This window comes from Xiphophorus maculatus, chromosome 20, assembly GCF_002775205.1.
Source record: "Xiphophorus maculatus strain JP 163 A chromosome 20, X_maculatus-5.0-male, whole genome shotgun sequence".
Taxonomy (NCBI): domain Eukaryota; kingdom Metazoa; phylum Chordata; class Actinopteri; order Cyprinodontiformes; family Poeciliidae; genus Xiphophorus; species Xiphophorus maculatus.
In genome coordinates this window covers 32,266,261-32,279,287 of record NC_036462.1, presented here as the reverse complement: position 1 = coordinate 32,279,287, position 13,027 = coordinate 32,266,261, and the positions used below count along the sequence as shown (strand labels likewise).

General features: G+C 35.8%; 2 protein-coding genes and 1 long non-coding RNA gene across 4 annotated transcripts; 2 read left to right on the top strand and 1 right to left on the bottom strand.

Moving 5' to 3' along the window:
- Positions 1 to 2,983, top strand: LOC111612350. Its single transcript, XR_002754579.1, has 3 exons — positions 1 to 1,100; positions 1,219 to 1,324; positions 2,525 to 2,983. It is a non-coding gene; the product is annotated as an uncharacterized LOC111612350 (long non-coding RNA).
- Positions 2,984 to 3,182: 199 nt separating this feature from the next.
- LOC111605817 lies at positions 3,183 to 5,795 on the top strand. Its single transcript, XM_023324644.1, has 4 exons — positions 3,183 to 3,211; positions 3,698 to 3,885; positions 4,587 to 4,771; positions 4,885 to 5,795. The coding sequence occupies exons 1-4, from the start codon at positions 3,183 to 3,185 to the stop codon at positions 5,332 to 5,334; spliced, it is 852 nt and encodes a 283-aa protein (XP_023180412.1). The 3' UTR covers positions 5,335 to 5,795.
- A 2,366-nt stretch (positions 5,796 to 8,161) lies between these two features.
- On the bottom strand, positions 8,162 to 13,027 carry LOC111605816. 2 transcript variants are annotated; one of them, XM_023324642.1, is made up of 6 exons: positions 11,885 to 13,027; positions 11,642 to 11,772; positions 11,402 to 11,522; positions 9,978 to 10,040; positions 8,563 to 8,628; positions 8,162 to 8,473 (listed from the first exon to the last, which is right to left on the bottom strand). In XM_023324642.1, the coding sequence occupies exons 1-6, from the start codon at positions 12,075 to 12,077 to the stop codon at positions 8,445 to 8,447; spliced, it is 603 nt and encodes a 200-aa protein (XP_023180410.1). In that variant the 5' UTR covers positions 12,078 to 13,027; the 3' UTR covers positions 8,162 to 8,444. The 2 variants fall into 2 exon arrangements, with proteins under 2 accessions (XP_023180410.1, XP_023180411.1); XM_023324643.1 differs by lacking the exon at positions 11,885 to 13,027 and having other exon boundaries at positions 11,642 to 11,874.

The window sequence follows — 13,027 nt, the reverse complement described above, 5'->3', positions numbered from 1 at the left end:
AGCATACAATGAAATTAAAAGGTATATTCTAGAGTTATGTAGTTGTCCAACCTCATAGCCTTCCACTAGGTGGCTGTATGTACATCCGAAGTTGCTTGCAATCCATTAATAATGATAAGAAGAAGTTAGGGTTGGCCCTAATCTTATTTTTAATTTAAAAAATTAAAAATAAAAATACGGATGGATTTGCTCATATGATTATATGAAAATCTGTGTTTGTACCATATGAAAATGTTTAATATTTGTATTAGTAGTAATAATAATAAATTACGGATTGCACCCGACAAAACATTAGAGAAGAAGAAGAAGAAGAAGCTTACGTCATTCGACGCGACACTTTCCACGGTCGGAGCTGGTGAGTAGCCCCTGAATCTGTCAAATAAAAATGTAGTAAAAAACCTCAAAAGACCGAAAGTCTACATTTATAAATCTGCTGATGGTAGTTCTATGAGTTAATGTTAGCGAGTATGTGGCACAGCATGTGTTTGTACAGATTTAGACACGTTTTTAACCCTATTTGGTAGAAAAAAAAAGCTAGCTAAAGTAGCCTCTTAAAAGCCAGTCACATTCAAATGTAGCTGTCCTTCATACCTTTAATAACAATGTGCTAAAATTTTGTTTTTTTTATTATTATTTTATGCTTCTCGGTGTTACAGTATTTCTGTCTTCTTTCTGTTCTCTCCCACTTTAGAACCATGCCTAAATATAAGAGCAGTGTCCGTTGTAAGACCAAAAAAATAAAAGTAACTCGGAAAACCATCGGTGCTCGGGCGAAATATTCCTACATTCCCTCACATGCAGGCTCATCTGACACCAACACTGTTTTTCCCTCATCAAATGATATTTGTACTGAAAACTCAAAGGAAGAAGGGACCGCGTATACCAGGGCAAAAAGGAAGGAGCTGAGCCTATGGGATACACTAAAAGATCAGGTCTTGGAAGAGTCCTATAAGTCCTCCGCTCCTTTCTCTGACATGTGCTCTGTGTGCAAGAAACCTGGAGTATACCGCTGTCTGGAATGCAGCAGAAGCAGTGTTTTTTGCAAGGATTGTGTCTACACAGTACCCATAAATTCTTTGCACCTCCCTGAAAAGTGGAATGTAAGTTCATTTTTGTTGAATGTACTAATAAATATTGTAATTGATATGTATAGAATGAGAATGAGTTCTTAATTGCATAAAATTCGGTTTTTCTCTGTCCTTTTTTGTGTCTCTTTAGAAAACCTGCTATGAGGCTGCTTTCCAGCAGTTGGTGTTGCATTTAAGTGGGGATCACAGCACCCATGTTGTTTACTCCAGAGATGTAAAGACTTTTGTCAACACAGGTATGTTTTTACACTATGTAATTTTTTAATTAATTAATTTTGTGTATATGTGTATGTATATATATATATATATATACTGCTCAAAAAAATAAAGGGAACACTCAAATAACACATCCTAGATCTGAATGAAAGAAATATTCTCATTGAATACTTTGTTCTGTACAAAGTTCCATTTGCACAACAGCAGGTGGAATTGATAGTCAATCAGTGTTGCTTCCTAAGTGGACAGTTTGATTTCACAGAAGTTTGATTTACTTGGAGTTATATTGTGTTGTTTAAGTGTTCCCTTTATTTTTTTGAGCAGTGTATATATATATATATATATATATATATATATATATATATATATATATATATATATTCTACAAAATTCTAAATCTTATTTAGTAAAATTTATGTTTTCACTTTATGATTATTAATCTTGTCCCACGTGAATATATGTTTATGTGACTTTTTATTGTGGAATAACTTTTTATTCTTCTTTGTTGTTATTTATTTATACTTGGATACACAAATATAGAAAACTACATAAATACATAGATTGGAGGGGAAGCTCAGTTAAAGACAACACATGTTAAGTTAAACACAGTTAAAGTGGCAAGTCTGCGTTGGTTTGTACATGTTTAAAGAAGGGATATATCATCCATCCATTGCCTTCTGCTTATCTGGGGTCAGGTCACCCAAGTAACAGCATAATTAAGGATTCCCAGACTTCCCTCTACCCAGCCAATTGGGCCAGCTCCTAGGGTGTAATCCCAATACATCCTACACCAGTGGTGCCCAAAGTCGGTCCTCGAAGGCCAGCATTTTGCAGGTTTTAGTTCTGTCCCTGGTTTAATGCACTTGGATCCAGTGATGGCTCAGTAGAAGAACATTGACCTGCTGGAAAGGTTGTTACCACCACCACAGAGAGAACTAAAACATGCAGAATGAAGGTGCTCGAGGACGAATTTTGGTCACCCCTGTCCTATTCCATCTTAGAAGCATAGATGTGGCTCGGTGGTCCCTAAAGGGAGCAGTAATAAAAAGATCAACTCCTCATATGGATATCATGTATTTGTTATACAACTTATAAAATCAAAGTATAATTATAACACATATTGTGGACTGATTTAATTCCAAGTTCTATAAAACAGTGTATTTATTGACTCTGTGAGATAAAAAATGGAATGAATCCTTTTTCTTCCTTTGTCTTTTTAGGTCATCTCATTAATTGCACAGTTTCTTTTTGTAAATGCGAACCTGAGGTCTGCACTCTTCTGAAGTATGGCCTTTGGCCTGCTTCACCGGAGAAGCCACAGGCTGCTTTTTCAATGGCTCTTCTTGAGCTATTTGTCCATCTTTCTTTGGAGTGCCAGGTCTCTGTAGAGGGATTCATCAACACCTTACGGTGGAAAAACAATCTTACTGTTATGGAGGTAGAGAGAAAAAGATATGTCCTAGTAAATATGTCAACAATATTGCAACTTTTTTATTCTGTTTAATATATTAAATATTTCTTTAAATTAATGTCACTGATGGCATTTCCAGTAGACTAGATGTGTTATTTACTGCTTTCTCATTTAGAATTTTTTTTTTTACAGTATTTATTTATTTATTTTTTTTACTTATGTACCTTTGGAATTAATAGATTAAACATAAGTACTGTGACTCTTTTTACTACAGGTTAATATGCTGTACAGACCCCTAGTAGGAGAGTCTATTTCCCAGTTTCGCCATTATCACTTCCGACGAAGGTCACTAATTTTGATGTAATTTGTATTATTTCCAATTATTCACAGAGATATTGGATTGTTCAATAACATACATTGTTGACTTATCTACAGAGATTGTTCCAAGATGGAAGAGGAACTATGTGATGAAGCTGACCGAAATCAACCAGCTCAGGTATGATCCTTTTTTGAATACCAAATCAGTAGGCAGATTGGTGGTGTGTCTGTAATGATGAGGGTGCTGCAAAGGTCTGCAGTTTTCAAGACATGTAGTAAATACAAAAAAATGTAGTCAAATGTCTCGATTTGGTGGTTGTTCCATGTTCCTAACCTCACCTATGGGAAGCAGCCTCACTACTAGGCACTAACCTCAGACATGCATAAGATAATGTATAAACATTGTGAAATACTTACACAAGACTTACAATGTTGCCACATTAATGACAAAGTATTAAGCTCAGCTAATTATACAAGCTATGCCAATATAAAGTCTTTGTTTTCATTTTTAGATCCGGATCACATAAACAGGAGTCACTCATTGAAGATGAATAACAGTAAGAGACAGATATTTGTACTCTTCTATATTTGAACAACAGTTCTCGCCTGAAGTAAAGAAACTGTGCGTTGTTTTGTTTTTTTTGTTTGTTTTTGTTGTGGTTAGGCTGGACAGGGATCTTCGAATAATTGAGAGACACCATGGTGTAAAACGAAGGTGGCTCCCTTCGGATGACATTTTCCAGAGAACACTGAGAGATGTTGACCAGGAACTTAGAGGTCAGCTGATACGACGAGCACAAAATGAAGCAAGGGAGAGGACCACTCTTCTCAACCTGAAAAGAAGATATAATGGTAACGCTACTTCTTTTCTTGACTGTATGGTCATTAGCAAAATTGAAGCTCAAAGGTCTTGTGGTTGAATCCCAGCATGTGGTAAACCTAAATTTAATCTTTATGTTATCCCTGCACCATGCATATGTTCACTCTGGGTACTTAAGCTTCTTTATGCAGTGTACGAAGTGACTGGTTTATTCCAACTTGTCCTTTGTCATGGGTATGTGCTTTTGATGTGTATGGTTATTTATCTTTGGTGTATGAATATGTTTCTTGGGTGTATCCTGTCTTTCACCTAATGCCCGTTGTAAATAGGCACAGATAAGTGAGTATTGTAATACATCCATTTTCTAATGGACATTCAATGATCTTATGCATTACTGCAGATATTAAGTCACTGTAAGAACTATCAGTCTTTATATTCTGAGGATAACTTTTTTAAGAGTACAATTAAAATATCATTCAATTATTGGCAGTAATAGATTTTGACCTACAAACTGATATTTCCTTATGCGAACTTTAGTGTCATGTTGAATATCTTGTGTAGAATTGGCTGCCACTACTTGTGTTCACAAAATCCAAATTGAGATAAACACTATTTCAGATGTTGACCTTTTATTATGTTTAACATACTTCAATAAATGACTATTGTATCATGTTTTCATATTGTGTTGATTGTATTATTTTTACTAGTATTTATATTTCTTCTTTCTTTACAGATGGACAGGGAGTTGCTATAAGGCTGTCCAAGCAAGTGAATGCCTGTAACAGAAAACTGAAGAAGATTGTTACAGAGTACAATAATCTGCAGTGGCCTCCACAAACTGGCATCTTTCCATCACATTTAGAATTTCGAGAATTGTGTGATGCCTCCTCCCAGCTGTACACATTGTTTGATGAACAAGTGAGTAGAATTGATCTAAAGGTTTTATTCAACTTTCTACATGCTGTTATTCACTTTATGTTGCTACTACGCTTTAACAAGGTTCCACTTGCAATTGTTCTCTTATTTTAAAGATTGAAGATCATGGTGTTGTTCCAAAGAACCTAAAAAGTCGAGCAATAGAAGCCCTGCATTTGAAGACTAGAGCAGCTGAAGAAAAGCTTCTACTTAAGAGAGAGATGAACACTGTCATTCTTCACCTTCATCAACAACATGGACATTTAAGTTCAGCTATAAATGATACTGCAGATCCTGGTTCAAAAGCTGTACTTCATCAAAACATTATCATGTTAGAAAAGAAAATGTACAGTGCAATGAACATGTTCAAGAGGTTTATTGAAGTTGGTGCCCCTCCTCCAAATCATCACCTACCAGAGTTTAACTCTCATTCTCAAGCACTTATGTCTCCAGATCTACATTACATAGACTATGATGAAAGCATTGACGATGGAGAGGATGAAGAGGATGATGACGACAATGTTGACGAAGGAGAGAACAGCATAGATTGTGAATCATCTTCATGATTTATGGCCACTTACTGTCCTATGTGAAGAGCACATATTCCAGTATAAAAAGTTTATTGTTTGATGATTTTCATATAAGCTTTTTGTTCTAACATCTCAGTTTATTGCTTTTGATATTGTTGAGACATATCTGTTTTTTAAGTCAAGCTATATATAATCAAGGGCATTTTAGTTTTACTCATTACAGCTTTGTACTCTTTTTCACATTTATTAATGTTCTTGTTCAGTATGACATTGTTAATGACTAAACTTCATTTACAGTTTGAATTTAACTCTTAATTTTGAGATGCTGCATAATGTGCTTTACATAATATCTTTAAATTTGGGCACAACAACGAAATAACTAAAACGTAGTGGACTAAAATTTTGTGATGTTCATATTTGAGAAATATTTGACTGTTATCCAAGAATTACATTATTTTGAAGGGCACTACTCTGTATTAAAAATTCATTAAGAGCTACGTCAGTGTTTCTGTGATATTTCAGACAGATTTCAAAACTTACAATATGGACTATTTGTAGCCTGTGTAGGGACTTACAAACTGGTTTATTTGATTTACCTTCCTGGTTTTAGTAAGAATGCCAGCAGCACCATAATATATAATCTGCAGTTGGATGATTGACTACTTTTTTAGGAGACCCCTCACACCAGCATCCAGGTTGAGTGTTTGCTGTCTACGCGCTCCTTCCACTGCTCCACCACTCAGATGGCTGCACAGACTAGTGAGAATTATCTTACTGTTAGATTTGCATTTAGTTTTGCAACTGTAAGGACATGTACATTCCTGGTTGTTTAAAAGGTTATAGAGCAGTTAACATTAGTGTTGATGTTTGCGTTTTTCAGGAGGGCAACGCGAATATTGACGTCCTTCACACCAGATATTACATTAAAATGTAAGCACACAGCGGGACGGATCAGGCAGGAATATAAAGACAGAGAGTCTGAATAACACCAACTGTATGTCAGAAAATTCTGACATGTAGTCTTATGTGATTTGTCTCTGCTTACATAAAAAAAATATATGGGCCACTATGGAAAATGGTAACAAACCATTTTGGGACCTATACTGTCTGCCCTCTTTTTTCCCTTATGGGGCCCACCTAGGTATGCCGGCTGGGGCATTATGACATAACTGTTTGTAACCTACCTGAGAAAGCGGCAACATACAGTCATATGAAAAAGTTTGGGCCCCTCTATTAATCTCAATCATTTTTATGTATAAATATTTGGGTGTTTACAAAAGCTACTTCAGTTTGATATATCTAATGGACACAGTAATATTTCTGTTTCCATTAGACACAGAAATAAATTAGGTTTATTGGACTAACAGAAAATGTGCAGTACGCATTAACAGAAAATTTGACAGGTGCAAAAATATGGGCACCTCAACAGAAAAGTGACATTAATATTTATTAGATCTGCCTTTTGCAAAAATAACAGCCTGTAGTTGCTTCCTGTAGCTTTTAATGAGTTCTTTGATCCTGTATGAAGGTATTTTTGACCATTCCTCTTTACAAAACAATTCCAGTTGAGTTAAGTGTGATGGTTGCCGAGCATGGACAGTCCGCTTCAAATCATCCCAGATGTTCAGTGATATTCAGGTCTGGACTGGGATGGCCATCCAGAACATTGCAATTGTTCCTCTGCATGAATGCCTGAGTAGATTTGGAGCGGTGTTTTGGATCATTGTCTTGCTGAAATATCCATCCCCGGCATAACTTCAACTTCGTATCAGCTTCTTGAACATTATTCTCAAGAATCTGTTAATATTGAGTGGAATCCATGTGACCCTCAACTTTAACAAGATTCCCAGTACCAGCATTGGCCACACAGCCCCAAAGCATGATGGAACCTCCACCAAATTTTACAGTGGGTAGCAAGTGTTTTTCTTGGAATGCTGTTTCCCCCCCCCGCCATGCATAATGCATTTTTTATGACCAAACAACTCAATCTTTGTTTCTTCAGTCCACAGGACCTTATTCCAAAATGAAGCTGGCTCGTCCAAATGTGCTTTTGCAGACCTCAAGCGGCTCTGTTTGAGGCGTAATTGCTGAAAAGGCTTCTTTTGCATCACTCTCCCATACAGCTTCTCCTTGTTAGCACATACTATCTGTAATAGTGCAGCTAAACTAAATATGAGAAAAACGTGAAGCCCTGATCATAGTTTAAAACACTACACACTACAATTATACTCTCAATGACCATATACATTACTTTATAACAGCCTCGCACTTACAACTCACAGGGTCTTATTGTTGCGGCACACGTTCAATATTTGAAATGGAATGCGCCCCATCGCGGGTGCATTGACACACGGGGCGATGTCATGATTGAACTCACCAGTCTGAGTGGGTAGTAAATTCTGTTAAAGTAAGTAAATCACATTTTCCAGTCATAAATTGAAATTATCAGACAGAATGAAATCCTAATGTCAAATCGTATTAATAGTTTTCATTAAGCGGCAAAAAGTGTGTAACTGGTCACGTGGCGTGTCACCCATTGATAACCAATAGTAACGTGACGTTGTGGAACTACTGCATCCCACACTGGGATCTTCTCCAGCTGTGTCCTATCAACATGCCTGTCCTAACGATTTCGCGAAGGGAGAAAGTGCCTTTACCTGAACGTGTCGTCTTCTAACCTGGTCAATTTGTTTATGTAAAAGGAAAGATCTTACTCATTCTTTTGCTAAAGGGTATTATCTGTGCTACCATGTGGACATTTTTCAAGTGTAATAGTAATGAGTTCAGCTAACATGCTCACTGATGTGTTCGTTTGATACCCAAATGTTTGTTACTATTTAAAGAACTCACATTTGACAGAATATCTTTTCAATACAAAAGCTTTTATTGATGCATTGTACATTTATCAATTGTTTAAGAAAAAACTACAGGAAATGCTAACATTGACAGATGTCAGATGTCACAACTGTGACCAAATTAGAAGTGTCTTTTTTGCAGTCCCAGTGCAGACAATTTTTCAGTTTTTCTTGAATCCACATGCCAGGTGTGACCACTGCTCACATGTGTTGCAACGTCGCCACTCACGCCACTTCTTCTTGGCATTTTTTTTCTCATCACTGAACAGATGTTCAGTGATGAACGTCTGTTCAACAGATGTTGCAAACATCCGTAGTATCTAAATAAAGAAAAATAAGTCATTTATTGACAAATGTAGTTTAAAAAACATAAAAGAAGCATAATGCCTTAATTTATTTAAATGCATACCATCTGTAGTCGGTTCTCTTGACAGCACTTCCGTCAAACCCATAGGCTCTGTTACGCTCCGCTCATCTAAAGAAGAATTAACAGTTTAGTTGCAATGTGATCTCAAGGTAGGTCATACCTTCAAGTAACGTTTAACATATTATACTTTATACGGGAATATGTTGAACTCAAGCGTTACTATCAGTTCTGTGTAAACAGCATATTTAAACATATTGAAACAGTTTTATTATTAATACTTTTTATTTTTATTCATTGTCATCAAAATTAGGGCCCTGAGGATGGGCATCCTGCATGTTTTAGTTCTCTCACCGGTGGAAGTTACAAACTTTTCATCATGTCAACCTATTCATAGGCCTTGCATTAAACCAGGAACAGAACTAAGAAATGCAAGGTGCTGGCCATTGAGGAACAATTTTGGGAACCCCCACTTTAAGCTATTGGTTAGTGTGATTTGTATGTAATTATTTCTGCAATTTTTTTTTTATGTTGAAAACAAATTATTGCCTGCTCATTCATTAGTTCCGTAATTTGAGATGTCTTCTACTTCCTTAAAGTTAAACAAGTGATGCAAGACAAGCATCTATGCTTTAGTTCTGTACTACTGTATTTTGTGGTACATCTAATTTAATAATTTCTTTAATGTTTGCATGTGTAATTAAAGCTGGAAATGTGGTTGATGTACATAGGGAATGAGAGTTTTCTGTGTTTTGTTGTGTGACTGATGGTCTCCACCTCAAGTGGTTTGAATAAGCAATAAAACATAACCAAACATAGTGCTGCAAAGTATTCGGATTTATGTCAGCTGTGACACCAGCTGCAACTATTACTTTTAACAGCTCACAATAAAATATTTCTGTATTCCGCATTTGTGAATGTGACTATTGTTCAGAGGGAACATCAGCTGTTGTGAGACTTGCCAACTTGCTAATTGTCACAACTACATTTGTTCAACAGTCTTAGCATGAGAAACGCATCACATGCACTATATTACACATACATTTTTGTACAACCACAATATCAATGCCGAGATGAATCTTGCAGACATTGACATGACAGTACAGCTATAATCCAACTATACATAATAGCCATATAGAACATTTTGAAAGGTGTTACATCCTCACTAATGAGATCACCCAATACACGTACCCCAAAGCGTATGTGATTTATCTAAGTATGGAATATTTATAATTTCTTAAACATATCTGGTTGTACGTCAGAGTAACCTAAAGACAAAGCTGGACTCCCCACACTTTTTGTATCTGAAAACCTATAAATCATCCGGAATACATATTTTCCTAAGGAAGACCAGACATATTGTGTTACCGAGGGTGTAGTGCGCTTTGTAATATACCCACATAACATACATAACAACATTGTAATGGAGGACTTTCAGGATAGACATGCAACAAACTTACCATTTGCACACATTGCATTCAAAATGTCTTCCACAGTTGGTGTCCTAATTTTCCTCCCGGGGTCTGATACAAAGAATAAAATATAATTATTGAAATTGTTTTTCCAACATATTTTCAATATGAGTACAATAAAATGCAATATAAAAACTTGAAGTACAAGTATCCAGGACATGGCTTAAACAGTATTTCTCAAGTACACATTGTGAAGTGTGAACGATTAAAGGTTTTCTTAAGGCTAATATTAATCAACACAACATTGTACTTTATTAATTTTAATGAACGAAAGGACAATTTCCCATACTTCAGGGTATATTTGTTTCATTTCTCGTTGTAAGTTGGCATCTGCTTCTGCAAAGTTTTTACGGTAACTATTCCATCATAGACCATAATTGCAAATAACTAAGCAGGTATCTGTTGGGATACACTGAATAGAATTGTCACAGGGAAAGAGATTTATTTCTAATATAAATCTGATATAAAAACCATATATACAATTTCAAATGGAATTGTATGATTAAAACAAGTCCAAAAAAAACCCCCTATTACATGGAAAGGGATACTGAATGAAGTCCTTCCAATAAGGACCGCTTGTTTTACTTCTCTGTCTGGTGGTTGTAACCTCCTCAACATGTCAATTTTCTTCTTTGGCCTTCTAATGAGCCATGATTGAATCCAGGTGTGTTAACCTAGATTCAATCATGGCTCAAGGGCATGAAGGTTCCAGCCCTTGAGAATCAACTTTGGAAACCACTGTTCTAGAAAGTAAATCGAACAGAACAATGCAAGTATTACACAACTACAAAATAACTAAGGCAAGATACTTTTTCCAAAAATTAAGTTTATGAATAGCCTGGTAAAAAAATGACCCATTGTACTACACATTGAAGCATCCAGAGGGTCTGGGCTATGGCTATTGAGACACTATTGCTCAATTAACACTCATTTAACACCTCTCTAGAGGTGTTAAATTTTACCCAATCGCTAATGTTTGTCTGTGACGTATGTCATGTGCCAGTTCAATGCCAAAAATTCTACTTGAAATTGCATTTGCTGCAAATAAATAAATAAATAAAATAAAATAAATAAATACATAAAATCTGTCACTACAAAGACAGAAGCCCTGAGCTCATCGAGGCAGCTGTCCATGTTAATTCCATATTTGGAAGGCCAACAAAGACTGAATGGCTTCCTTTACTTTGCTACAACTACAGGTGGACTGCAATTCTAAAACAGCACAGAAAATTGGCAGTCTTAACAACTTCTCCTTCTGTTTACTGATTGGCACAATGAAACGTCTGCAGGAGATAATCCGAGTCAAGGGGAGAAAGCAAAGGCTGTGCTGTAAGTGAGAATTGCAATGATCAGGCTAGCTATACACACAACAATGCTTGTCAACATAACAGCTACAGTAAATCCTCTCTCACCCTTGTTCTTTAACTGATCCCTGCAGAACAGGTTGTAACCAGACAGGTCCTTGGTGTATAACTTCTTGTTTTTAGGTTGAGAAGAAGATGGCTTTTTTCTTCTATAGTTTCCAATCCAGTTCTAAAAAACACAAAAGTCTTGTTACAAAACAGGAAGTTTGAATTTATTTTTATATGAAATTGCATCTTGCCTTCTGAATTCTGAAATTGAATGGCTAGAAAGAACTTTGGTAAACATACATCAATGACAAACGGTGGCAAGCCAGTGGCCTGGGATGCCGCTCCAACCAGTGGAGATCCCACCCTGGTCATCCCTTCTTTATAGTCTTTCTGGAGGAAGACCTTCGCTTCCTCCGAGATATGTGTTCTCTCTTATCATGAAATGAAAAAAAGCAGAGCATATAAAAAAATAATATTCAGGACAAACACATATTTTCTTAGATCTTGCTGTATAGCTCAATGTTTAAGAGATGCTACACATACCTCTTCTTGACATTGAACCTAAAAGAAAGACAGAAAATACAACCATGAATATGAATAAACAGAAGGTAGCTGTTTTTTCTGGTATGTGATAAATAAATATTAGCATGCATTGTGCTTGCAGGGTATCCCCCAGAAAACATGGTAAGCCCGGTGGTTCAGTTTTATGACAGTCAGTCATCCTGTAGCTGGTCATGTTTTTGAGATAAAAAATGTTAAAAGTTGACGGGAAATTTGAAATTACATTTTGAGAATTATGTGTTATTGAAAGATTGGAAGATTAATACTTGAACAATAACTATAAAGTCATAGAAAATGCAAACGTTTTACAAAGACTTAAATAAATAAACAATGCTTAGCCTGGTGGGGCAACAAATAAAGAATGATGGCCTCAGGGCTTATAATACACTGTGGGAAACGATGAAATGTAATGAACTGTATGATAGAATCCTAACATTAAATCAATATACTGATATAAACTAGTATACTGAAAAGTATACGGTTTTTTAAGATATATGAAACAAAATTTTAGCACATTGTTATTAAAGGTATGAAGGACAGCTACATTTGAATGTGACTGGCTTTTAAGAGGCTACTTTAGCTAGCTTTTTTTTTCTACCAAATAGGGTTAAAAACGTGTCTAAATCTGTACAAACACATGCTGTGCCACATACTCGCTAACATTAACTCATAGAACTACCATCAGCAGATTTATAAATGTAGACTTTCGGTCTTTTGAGGTTTTTTACTACATTTTTATTTGACAGATTCAGGGGCTACTCACCAGCTCCGACCGTGGAAAGTGTCGCGTCGAATGACGTAAGCTTCTTCTTCTTCTTCTTCTTCTCTAATGTTTTGTCGGGTGCAATCCGTAATTTATTATTATTACTACTAATACAAATATTAAACATTTTCATATGGTACAAACACAGATTTTCATATAATCATATGAGCAAATCCATCCGTATTTTTATTTTTAATTTTTTTAATTAAAAATAAGATTAGGGCCAACCCTAACTTCTTCTTATCATTATTAATGGATTGCAAGCAACTTCGGATGTACATACAGCCACCTAGTGGAAGGCTATGAGGTTGGACAACTACATAACTCTAGAATATACCTTTTAATTTCATTGTATGCTTATA

Excerpts from the sequence above, each read along its gene's own strand:
- LOC111605817 (XM_023324644.1), top strand. The coding sequence starts at position 3,183 with ATGAAGCTGACCGAAATCAACCAGCTCAG. Across the intron at positions 3,212-3,697 it reads ACCGAAATCAACCAGCTCAG|GCTGGACAGGGATCTTCGAA; the intron begins GTATGATCCTTT and ends TGTTGTGGTTAG. Across the intron at positions 4,772-4,884 it reads ACACATTGTTTGATGAACAA|ATTGAAGATCATGGTGTTGT; the intron begins GTGAGTAGAATT and ends CTTATTTTAAAG.
- LOC111605816 (XM_023324642.1), bottom strand. The coding sequence starts at position 12,077 with ATGACCAGCTACAGGATGACTGACTGTCATAAAACTGAACCACCGGGC. Across the intron at positions 10,041-11,401 it reads GGATCAGTTAAAGAACAAGG|ACCCCGGGAGGAAAATTAGG; the intron begins GTGAGAGAGGAT and ends TCTTTGTATCAG. Across the intron at positions 8,474-8,562 it reads AAGAGAACCGACTACAGATG|ATACTACGGATGTTTGCAAC; the intron begins GTATGCATTTAA and ends TTCTTTATTTAG.